At 42.1% G+C, this 12,565-nt stretch overlaps 1 protein-coding gene across 3 annotated transcripts in view; it reads right to left on the bottom strand.

Annotated features, from left to right (window-relative positions):
* The window catches only part of LOC144506951 (protein PALS1-like), a 110,663-nt gene that overhangs the window by 19,976 nt on the left and 78,122 nt on the right, over positions 1–12,565 (bottom strand). For all 3 annotated transcript variants that reach the window (XM_078233379.1, XM_078233381.1, XM_078233380.1), the window contains exons 6-9: positions 5,002–5,163; positions 4,764–4,841; positions 3,209–3,392; positions 1,761–1,832 (exon numbers count right to left, since the gene is read on the bottom strand). In XM_078233379.1, the coding sequence (XP_078089505.1) occupies positions 1,761–1,832; positions 3,209–3,392; positions 4,764–4,841; positions 5,002–5,163 (496 nt within the window). The remainder of the gene's footprint in view (positions 1–1,760; positions 1,833–3,208; positions 3,393–4,763; positions 4,842–5,001; positions 5,164–12,565) is intronic.

Genomic DNA, 12,565 nt, shown 5'->3' on the forward strand with positions numbered 1-12,565 from the left:
TATCTTTCTGGAACTAGAAAAATGTTCTACATGCCTCATTGGTATCGACCCAATTAGTAGTCCAGGTGCACAAGATAACTTAAAAGAAAATCCACAAAGAGAAACAATTTCTAATCACTGCAGTAGCAGTTCAGTTTCACAGTCACATAAAATATTACACTGCATAATTCTTAATCATACAGATGGTGAGTGCTCAGAAGTTAGATTAATTCATCAAAACTGCTGAATGCCGAATGGACCAAATTGATCTGCTGCATAATGGGCGGCAGGTTCTCAGTCATTTGTAAAGGATGAACAGTTTAATTGCGAGAAACATAAGATTGCACAATTAATCAATGACTAAATAATTGCGAGTTGCACTGGAGCATTCACCTCTCCTAAGTATAGCCTAAAACCAAGGAAAATACAAATCAATTATTAAGTTTCTGACACTAATTTGGATCATAGGAATGTAGCCCTGATGAAGTTCTAAAACACTCAAATGTTCTGTTGGGAGATATTGACAAATATTTTGAATCCGTCATGGAGGGGCTGGTCTACACCACCGAATATCCTGCGGTTACCGGTATCACTCACTTTGGCTATGCTGGGCCGTTGGCATGACCCTTCTGCTTGTACTCAAGGATGTGGGCGCCAGCCAGTGGCCCAGCTGGTAATCAGAGAAAAAGACACAATGCATTTAGCCTCCACTTTTAAGAGCAAGTTACAGCTGGAGTCCACATCCTGATCATCACTATGAAAGTCCAACCGGCTACAGCTTGGAATTACTTGAGTTAATTCATAATGATGCTTAGAATCATAGAATCCTACAGTGCAGGAGGAGGCCACACGGCCCATCGAGCCTGCACTGACCACAGTCCCACCTAGGCCCTATCCCATAACCCAATGCACTGACTCTAGCTAGTCCCCCGACACTAAGGGAGAATTTAGCATGGCCAATCCACCTAACCCGCACATCTTCGGAGGAAACCGGAGCACCTGGAGGAAACCCACGCAGACACAGGGGGAACATGCAAACTCCACACAGACAGTGACCCAAGCCGGGAATCGAACCCGGGTCCCTGGCGCTGTGAGGCAGCAGTGCTAACCACTCTGCCACAGTGCCACCCCAACTGGTGGCAAGCTTACAGAGAAGGAGATGAAGACAACCAGCCACTAGCTGGACTTGTTCCAGATATAGCATTATTGCTTCTTGATAGTCTTAATTTATGGGTAACGGTGCAACACATTTTTATGGGCACAGTAAGAATTCTCACATCATCAGGTTAAAGTCCAACATGTTTATCTGGTATCACGAGCTTTTGGAGCCCTGCTCCTTCATCAGATGAGTGAAGGTGAGTGATGATCAGGTGAGGTGAGTGACACTCACCTGATGAAGGGGCAGCGCTCTGAAAGCTCGTGACGCCAAATAAACCTGTTGGACTTTAACCTGGTGTTGAGAGAGTTCTTACTGTGCCCACCCCAGTCCAACGCCAGCATCTCCACATCATATTTTTATGATAATTCTATAATATTCCCAAATTGTATTAAAAATATTTTTAACAATAAAATGGATTTGGTCAAGCATTTCATGTTTCAGATGTTTCAAAGCACTTTTGAAGTGTAGTCTGGATTAGGAGACCCATTTACTGTTATAATGTAGAAAACATGGCACCCCTTTGCACACACATTTTTATGATAATTCTATAATATCCCCAATGTGTGTTTAAATAGTTTACATTCCTAAATGTTTTAATTTACATGCCTCTGATGCACCTAACCTGATTTCTCTGGCTCCTTGTCCTCCTCGATGGTTTGTTTCATAGCTTCTCTTTGTTGCTGGAAGCTTTTGCCTGGTTATATGTAAAGGAAAAGGGTTACTGCAAAGAACAAAATGCAAGACTGTAATGTAGATATAAAATTAGCTTAACCATTTTTAAATGGTATATTTGTAGAAAAATTCATCTGTGCTCTTCACCCTATGAAGATGCTTGAAGACTCATACAATGACAGTTATTTTTAATAAGGTTGCCACAATCAGAATTTTATTTTTTTGGGTGGGGTGACCTAAGCAAGTGAAGAGGGGCGGGGAGGGGGGGGTTCAGTCTATGGGAGGGCCACCCCTTCCTTCCCACCCTCAAAACATTTAAAAATCAGGCTTGCCGCTCTCAATATGTTGCCCATGCTAAACTTATTACAACAAGGGCAATGTATTACTAGGGTCCATAGACTTGATAAGAGGCTTTAGTGACCCTTAACTGGTCATTTTAATAAAGTGGGCTACCGATTTCAGTGCCACCTGTACTATGGGGGAGTGGGCTCTGGGCTGGACTGGAAGGTGGTGGAATAGACACCCGGCCCATTTTATTTGCCACCCTCCCCCCCACTCCACAGACACATGCCTGCCAGGGGTACATAGAACTCAACCCAAGATGTGGCTCAAGCCGTTTCCAATCCGATTGCACTAATACGGCTTAAACAAAACCCTGGACTGCAGAACCCAGACTGTAATGTTAATATGATGTTCTAGAGTTTTGAGTTAAAAGTAATGAGTGGGCTGACGATTTGCCTCGAACCTTACTGGCACGGCAGCTAAGATGGCTTTCTGATTGAATTTCATGTGTCGCTAGGAAATATTGTATATGTTCTGGGCTGTTGGCAAACTTTACATATGCCCACAGAAAGATATACAATGCAACAACTCATGGGAGCAGCAGAAATTAGTTTCTAGGGGCATATCACTGAATAAAATGATGTTTATTTTAAAGCTACATTATGCCTAAATAATGCCAGCATTAGGCCGATTTGAAGCCCCAACATTATATTGCAGAAAAAGTCATTTGTCATCCGCAGACATTGTTAATTCTGCTTCTTGATTCACTGATGCGCTGAGTACTTCCAGCACTTTTAGTTTCTATTTTAGATTCCTCGCTCTTGAAGTTTGATTGGATTTTGGAAGAGCCTACTGCAAATCAGCTCTGAAATTCAGAAGCAGCTTCGGATGTTGATCATGGTTTGCTTTAGGTATAAAAACCACCGAACAGTTATGTTTTGGCAGCATTTCAACAAAAACAAGGAATAATGCAGAAACAAGGAAATTAATAATTTTGCACTAATTATTTTAAATCAGTCACTAATGGCAAAGACCCAATTCACAACCAGCATACATAAGTGCACCATGCAATGAAAAATATCAACTGAACACTAGGGCGGTATACTAATGCTATACCTGGAACAAGCCCAGCTAGTGGCTGGTTATCTTCATCCCCATCTCTGTAAGCTTGCCACCAGTTGGGGTCTTCTTGGCTTATTACATGGAGTACGTCTCCTTTTTGGAAAGACAACCCCAGTTCGCGACAGGGGATATAAGGATCATCTGAGGGGTCGTAATCAAAATGGGCTTTCACGTGTACCTGCAGAGACAAGTAGCTATGCATCAAAACTCACTCCTTTCCATTATTTTTTAAATGTATCAGTATTCTCTGCTCCTTGCCTCATCTTGCAGTAGCACAGTGCAGTCACAGACGAACAGGCAGAGATCTATAACCTTCTTGCATGACAGTTTCTATAATTTATTTTCTCGTTCAGGGAATTGGGGAGGCGATGGTCTAGTATTATCGCTAGACTATTAATCCAGAAACTCAGCTAATGTTCTGTGGACACGGGTTCGAATCCCGCCACGGCAGATGGTAGAATTTGAATTCAATTTAAAAAAAATCTGGAATTCAGAATCTAATGATGACTATGAAACCATTGTCGAAAAATCCTATCTGGTTCACCTGTGTCCTTTAGGGAAGGAAATCTACTGTCCTTCCCTTGTCTGGCCTACATGAGACTCCAGAGCCACAGCAATGTAGTTGATTCCCAAATTGCCCTCCAAGGGCAACTAGGGATGGGCAATAAATGCTGGCCAGCCAGCGACGCCCATGTCCCACGAATTAATTTAAAAAAAGAAATTCAGGGAGAGGACCCTTGGCCCTCACACACCCAGCTGTAGGGTTTGAAAGTATTTTGTGTGATTAATACATCAGCACTCACCAGAGTATTATCATGCTAGAGGGTAGCTCACTGGTCCTTTAAGACAGTGCAATTCTACCAACCTGTCCTCTCCCCGACCCAGCGATTTTAATGCAGCAGCCATTTTCTTCCAAAAAGGAGACCACAGGCATAGCTCAGTCAGGTCCACAAAGTTACTAAAGTGCAAGTTAGTAGGCAAAACCAAAGCCAAGAGACACAGCTTTTCCTTATTGAGATAGCTTATTGACTGGTTCAGTCCCACAGCCCTCCTTCCACTCAACCCTAATCCCTATTTATGTGCTCAAAAACAATAAATACTCATCACCTGCTTCGCTTAACTGCAACAACAAAATTGACATTAACAAACCTGAACAACGTAGTGGATAAGGCACGAACAAAAGCTTGACACTAGCATTCCTCTGTTTATCAACTTGCCGTGAGCACATTTATCACAGGTTAACATTTACAATTCTAATACATTGGATACTGGATTACACTGAAGTCTAACCTATCAATTCAACTCAGACAAAACCACTCGATCACCACACAGCTTTGAAACTTTAGACTTTACCAGTCAGCCACTTACCATGGAAAAAGACAACCCATTCTCCCATGTTTCATTTAAAGAGAGCTTCAGCCGTCACATTTTAATACTTAAATGGCACAACAATCATAATCCTGAACTGCTTTTCCTCCCCAGGTTGGGAGGGAACTCAATAATGCCATGCGCACCTTCTAAATAGTTGCTTGTAATTTAACTTACTTACCACCATTTCCTTGGCAGGGGGATTCTTGGTCTGCTGACTGGGTATCAGTACAAATGTCAGTGTACCATGCATATCAGCCTGTATTGCAAAACAAGGGGGAGAAAAAAAAACAACACTGACCATATTTAAATATCAATGTAATTCAGATGACCTGAAACATGAAACAAACCATACAATTACTTCAGACTGACATCAGAGAGGAAAGATTGATTTAGAAGGGCAAAAACAAATCACATACCAGCAAGTCAAACACCTCATTGACATCCTTCCCACGAATCTCAATCCCATTTATTTCAAGGACTTCATCCCCTTCATGCAATACACCACTCTTCTCGGCAGCACCGCCCTTCACAATACGACTGATAATGACAGACTCCACGTCGTTGCGTACCGTAGCTCCCTGTTTGGGAATGCAAAAAGAACTCGAGTTATTCAGGTTGATGAATCAGCTGGTCAGTCAGGTTAAATGCCTGGATAGTTGAAGAATCAGCTGGTCACAGTGAAAGCAGCACTATCGATGATAGTGTGCTCAGGAGGGGTGAGGGGGAGGGGGTGGAGGTTGGGGGAAATCAGTTCAAAATACTGATCTTCGTTTCTCATGATTCTCCGTTGTAAAGGACACAAATGTCTGAACCTCCTCAGATGATAACAGGAATGCGCTCAGCTATGACACCAGTTACCCAACGATGTGGCTGTAATATCCACATGCTCCCAACGGCATTATACTCATTAACCCGGTTCACACATGAATGACTACTTCACCAAACGTCTACAAAAAGTTGTGTCAGTGGGAACGGAATTGGTGTTTGAAGTGTCAGTTTCACGGTGGCACAGTGGTTAGCACGACTGCCTCACAGCACCAGGGACCTGGGTTCGATTCCCGGCTTGGGTCACTGTGCGGAGTCTGCACGTTCTCCCCGTGTCTGCGTGGATTTCCCCCGGGTGCTCTGGTTTCCTCCGAAACCAGAATCTGTCTATACTTCCCACTGTCTCGGAAAAGCAGCCAGCATAATTAAGGACCCCACGCACCCCGGACATTCTCTCTTCCTCCCGTCGGTTAAATTCTCCCTCAGTGTACCCGAACAGGCGCCAGAGTGTGGCGACTAGGGGATTTTCACAGTAACTTCATTGCAGTGTTAATGTAAGCCTACTTGTGACACTATTTGATTTGACTTGATTTATTATTGTCACATGTATTAACATAGTGAAAAGTATTGTTTCTTGTGCACTATACAGACAAAGCATACCGTTCATAGTGAAGGAAAGGAGAGAGTGCAGAATGTAGTGTTACAGTCATAGCTGGGGTGTAGAGAAAAATCAACTAAATGCAAGGTAAGGTAATAAACCTTAAAACTTTAAACTTCAGGCCTTCAGGACAGGCAATGTCCAGGGAGTGAGCAGGGAGAAACTAAAAGTTACCACACAAATTATACTGGAAATGTAAAACTTCTCAGGAAGGCCACTAGATGGAGTTAAAAGGCTGCATATGAATTATCACGTGAGGGCTACAAGGAGAACAAAGGGTAAAAGTGGCTTCCAAATAGCTTAAAAAAATTAACTTAGTCTAAACTGTTTGCAAAGACAAATTGGGAGCTTATTGGTATTCCTGGGAACAATACTAAGTGAGGTTATGGCAAAAAGCAGATATCTTTTTAGAGAGAAGGCACATAGCATAGAAAAAGGCAAAAAGTCTACAACATTTTAACAAGTGAATAATATGGACTAAATTCCCTCTCCTATTAAGTATGTTGACCAAGTATTGTATGGTGATGCACCTTGTTGTTTAATAAGCTGCTGTTTGGTTAGCTGCTTCCATCAACTTCACACAGAGTAAACTGGAGAATGAATCAGAATGGAGATGGTTGCTAAACAAGCGATTGAAATCTAAACTGATGTACCCCAATCTCTAGTTCACCATCAAAATGCAAGCACTTTGACAGGAAAGTGTACCTCCTATACAGCTTAACTTAAACAATTTGATGTCTTCCTTGGGTGAAGTAAATGTGTACATCCCAGAAAAGCTACACTTGAAAAACAAACCAATCTTGGTCTCCTTCGCTGTGCCAACTTAACTTTCTCAGAAGACTAAGGAAATTTGGCATGACTGTCACCAACTTTTACAAATGCCATAGAAAACATTATTTCTGGTTGTATCATAGCTTGGTATGGCTCCTGCTCTGCCCAAGACTGCAAGAAACTACAAAAGGTCATGAATGCAGCCCAATCCACCATGCAAACCCTCCCATTTATTGACTCTGTCTACACTTCCCACTGCCTTGGAAAAGCAGCCAGCATAATTAAGGACCCCACGCACCCCAGACATTCTCTCTTCCACCTTCTTCCGTCGGGAAAAAGATACAAAAGTCTGAGGTCACGTACCAACCGACTCAGGAACAGCTTCTTCCCGGCTGCTGTCAGATTTTTGAATGGACCTACCTCGCATTAAGTTGATCTTTCTCCACATCCTAGCTGTGACTGTAACACTACATTCTGCACTCTCTCCTTTCCTTCTCTATAAACAGTATGCGTTGTCTGTATAGCGTGCAAGAAACAATACTTTCACTGTATGCTAATACATGACATGCACATTCTCCTCGTGTCTGTGTGGGTTTCCTCCGGGTGCTCCGGTTTCCTCCCACAGTCAAAAAGATGTGCGGGTTAGGTTGATTAGCCAGGTTAAAAATTGCCCCTTAGTCCTGATGCGTAGGTTAGAGGGATTAGCGGGTAAATATGTGGGGGTAGGGCCTGGGTGGGATTGTGGTCGGTGCAGACCCGATGGGCCGAATGGCCTCCTTCTGCACTGTAGGGTTTCTATAATAAAAAAATAAATTTCTATAATAATAATAAATCAAATCAAAACATGGACATGCTGCTTGCAGAACCACTGTTCTCGGATGTTAAAAGCTGAACGGCAAACATGAACAAAGTTATCAGTCAGCATCAACTACAAAACGGTGGAACAATCGCCCACGCTTCAATGTCGGCTGATTGTCTATCTCAATGCCATTTTCCCTACCTCTTGATGTCACTTGTATTTAGAATTCTATTTGAACATAGTCAATGACAGAGCTTCCACAGCCCTGGGGGTAGAGAACTGCAAGATTCAATATCTCGCGACTGAAGAAATTCCTCCACCTTCCAGTCCCAAATGGCTTGCCCCTTATTCTAAGACCGTGTCCTCTGATTCTAGAGCCACCTCCCAAGACAGAGGAAACATTCTTTCTGCATCCGCCCTTTAAGAATTTTGTTAAGCATCAATGAGAGCACATCTCATTCTTCAAGACTCTGGAGAACACAGGCTCCTCAGTGTCTCCTCATAGGACTGTCCCTCCAACCCAGGAATCAGTCTGGTGAACATCCACTGCACTCCCTCAATGGCAAGTATATCCTTCCTTTAGTGAGGATCCTTATGAAGTCTTCCCCCTCCTAACACACTAAAATCCGAGCTTGGAAACTCCAAGTGTTGCAAAGAAGTTTAACATAACAAATAACAAAAACAAACAGCAACATTATCAAATTCGTAAAGAGAAATCTGATTTCATTGAATCATAGAATCCATGCAGTACAGGAGGAGGCTGTTCAGCCCATCGAGTCTGCACCGACTCTCTGACAGAGCATCTTACCCAGGCCCACCCCACGGCCCCAGCACTGTAACCCCGCGCATCTTTGGAAACTAAGGGGTGATTTTGCATGGCCAATCCTCCTAACCTACATATCTTTGGAGTATGGGAGGAAACTGGAGCACCCGGAGGAAACCCAGGCAGACACGGGGAGAATGCGCAGACTCCACACAGACAGTGACTCAAGCCAGGAATTGAACCTGGGTCTCTGGCACTGTGAAGCAGTAGTGCTAACCACTGTGCCACCTTCTATGCATCAAAGCTAGTACAAAATAAACATCCTCTCCACACACACACGGAATCAGAATTGTTAAAACGTCAGAATAGGAAATCACAAAGTTGTAATTGGGCGGGATTTTGTACCCCCCCCCCACAGCGTGTTTTCCAGCAGCAGAGGCACCCCACCATTGATCAACAACAGGATCTTCCAGTCCCGCCACTGTCAACAGGATTTCCTGGTGTTTGCACCCTTTGTCGCTGGGAAACCAGTGGCAGAGGGATCATCATTAGTGAGGTTGGAGGATCTCGCTGGCAAGAATGGTCGGGAAATCCCCGCCCAATGTCTTTCACAAGCAGCTAAATCAAGTGAACTTTCTCATCTTAAGTAAAAAAAAAACCCTGTAACAGTTCCTGCAGAAATTTTAAAACAAGCTCAAACTTCTGAATTCTTGACGCACTCAGAACAAGTGGGCAGAAACAAGCTATTAAAGGGTTTATGCTGAGTAATTGTGCAGTTTAACATTTACAAACGGATTTGCAAACAAGTTGTTTCAAATTCCTGCTGCAATGAGATTAAACATCAATCAATGGCTTACAGACACAGGTGAGCCAAGTCCCTGTTCTGCACAGGTGAGGCTGAATGTAAATGCTGTCAAATTAGTTATGGTTCAAAGGCAAAAAAATCTCAACAATCAATATTCCGCATCTCATCTCGGTGCACTGTTCAATCAAGGAGTTCTTCTGACAATTAACTTGAAGTAATATCTTGTACAAAAATTCACAAAGTGAACATTCAATGCATATACGCATTCACAATTGGATATTGGGCCTGCATGGCCTACATTTGTACTTTAATATTCTACACTGCACAGATAAAAACTTTCACATTCCAATAACTGCAAAATTAATTGGGAACATTTACGGACATAAATATGCAAACCATAGTTGAAGGCTTTGAAATTGATGTTTAGTTTTTTTCTTCCATTGGACTATCCAGGTGGGCATATTTTGATTATTACTAATGTTTTAGAAATGTATTATTTTATGGGATGTGGGCAATTTGTTGCCCATCCCTATTTGTCCTTGAACTGAATGACTTGCTTGGCCATTTCAGAGAACAATTAAAAGTCAACCACATTGGCTGTGGGTCTGGAGTTACACGTAGGCCAGACTGGGTGAGGACGATGGTGGATTAGAGCTGTGTTGCTACTGTCCACTAATGTCACTTCTTCTGGCAATGTTCCTGAATGGCTGTATGTAGATGGGAAACAGGAAGAGGCAAAGGATAGATCCTCCGGTTAACGGTGCGGTGCAGGAAGAGAAGCCAGTGCAGGCGATTCTTTGGCAAGAGCATTCCCACTCAACAGAGGAGAGGTATTGGAGGATAATTATCACAGTCTCACTAAAATAGTTTTAACTTTGTACAGAATCGTAGAACAATCCTGCACAGAAGGAGGCAGTCTAGGTCATTGTTTCTGCGCTGGCTCTTTGGTAGAGGTACCCAAATAGCCTCATTCCTCTGCCCTTTTCCCATAATATTTTTGTTACCTTCAAGTATCCCTTTTTGGAAGTTACTATTAAATTCTGCTTCTACCACCCGTTAAAGAAGTGCATTCCAAATCACACCACCTTGGCATGTGTAAAATAATGTTTTCCATGTTACATGTGGCTCTTGACAATCAACATAAATCACCTGGTTCCAACCCCATCTGCCACAGCTTTCTCCACCAAAATGGTTCATAACTTTGATTATGTAACCTTTTTTTATATTGCTGCTCCATGAAGGATAGTAAACATCCTACTGACAACACTGAACCACCGGGGGATCGTTTCAGCGTATCTGCTACTTGGATTGGAATTAATTTGCAGCTGCTGAGTTGTCATGGGTTTTCTTGTCTTGAGCTCTATTCAGGGCAAGGAGGGAGAACAGAGCAAACTTAGCTCCACAACACAAGCAAAGGAATACTAACTCTAAGAAGGAGACTTACAAAGGGAAACCCTCTCCAGAGGTCACCATAGCAATTAAACACCATATAAATATCTTAAAATTGATATTTACTGACTACAAGGAGCAGCCACGCTCAAATGAAAATTAATTCACCGATCCAAGCAAAAATCAAAGGACAGCTCATTGGAAAATTGATCTTAAGACTCTCCAACCTTTTACTCATTAACATCTAAAATGTAAACTGGACTCAAAGTTCAGATTGTAAATACTCAAATCTTATGATGTATATGTTTTCAAATTAATTTTGTCAGCAAACAAAAGTGTAATTTAAGCAACGGTTCCACCTAGGAGAATCTCAGCAGGTCTGGCAGCATCTGTAAGCAGAGAAAAGAGCTGATGTTTCGAGTCCAGATGTCCCTTTGTCAAAGCTTTGCTGACTTGAAACGTCAGCTCTTTTCTCTCCTTACAGATGCTGCCAGACCTGCTGAGATTTTCTAGCATTTTCTCTTTTGGTTTCAGATTCCAGCATCCGCAGTCATTTGCTTTTATTTTGGTTCCACCTAGCGAATGATTCAATGCTATAATTATCAAATGTCATTTGTATGCAGATTTCTGATCTTATAATTCAGATTCTGTGGTATTAGAAGATAGAGTTGTGTTCTAAACCCTTGTCTACTTTTTCACCCACTATTTTAAAAAAATACACTCAAATGAAAACCTCGCAGACAAAACCTTATGGTTTTCCAGATAGAAATTGTACTGGTGAAATATGTATGTGTACATCAAGGCAAATGGTATGTTGGCCTTCATAGTGAGGGGATTTGAGTATAGGGATAGGGATGTTTTGCTGCAGTTGTATAAGGCGTCAGTGTGACCACATCTGGAATATTGTGTGCAGTTTTGATGTCCTTATCTGAGGAAGGATGTCCTTGATATAGGAGTACAGCGAAGTTTACCAGGCTGATTCCTGGGATGGCAGGTCTGTCATATGACAGAGACTAAATCGGTTAGGATTATATTCACTGGAGTTTAGAAGAGTGAGGGGGGATCTCATAGAAACTTATAAAATTCCAACCGGGTTAGACAGGGCAGATTCAGAAAGAATGTTCCCTATGGTGGGGGGAGTCCAGAACTAGGGGTCATATTTTGAGGATTAGGGGTAAACCTTTTAGAACTGAGGTGAGGAGAAATTTCTTCATCCAGAGGGTGGTGAATGTGTGGAATTCACTACCACAGGAAGTAGTTGAGGCCAAAATATTGTTTGATTTCAAGAAGAAATTAGATATAGCTCTTGGGGCTAAAGGGATCAAGGGATATGAGGGGGGAAAAGGGGATCAGGATATTGAATTTCATGATCAGCTGTGATCAAAATGAATGGCGGTGCAGGATCGAAGGGCCGAATGGCCCACTCCTGTTTCTATTTTCTATGTTAAGTTAACTTGCACCAGTCAAATCTTGATTTAATATTCAAATATTTCACATCATGATTGTCCTCTCATTTTTTAATGTAACTAAATTCAAAATTGCACAATATCAGCATTAGCGATTCCACTCAAATGACACATCCCAAGTTCCTCTTCCCTCTCTGCAGAACCAATTGTCTCGATACAAACTTTTGACTGCTCCTATGCAAAATTCTTGACAGGGAAATAAGTTATCATACTTTAAGTTCTCTAGTGTATCCCGCTGTTGCTACTTAGTGCGACAAAGGGAAATAACCTCAAAAATAGTACAATGTTCATTTTTTAGAAGAACCTTTAATCATCTTGTACATTCTCACTTGAGATATGGACTTCCAACACTGAACATTGCCACCTTGTGCCACCAAGGAACATAAACCAAGTTCTAGTAGGTGCAAGTACATGTAACATTATGCCACCATTTTGATGGGTCAGCAAATTTACTCACTTAGTATGTAGACCAAACATAGCCCAATAATCAGAGATCTGTGTTGAAGTAACTGATTATCGACTGGATATATACAACTATGGGCGGCACAGTGGTTAGTCCCACTG

This window comes from Mustelus asterias, chromosome 18 (assembly GCF_964213995.1).
Source record: "Mustelus asterias chromosome 18, sMusAst1.hap1.1, whole genome shotgun sequence".
NCBI classification, from domain to species: Eukaryota; Metazoa; Chordata; class Chondrichthyes; order Carcharhiniformes; family Triakidae; genus Mustelus; species Mustelus asterias.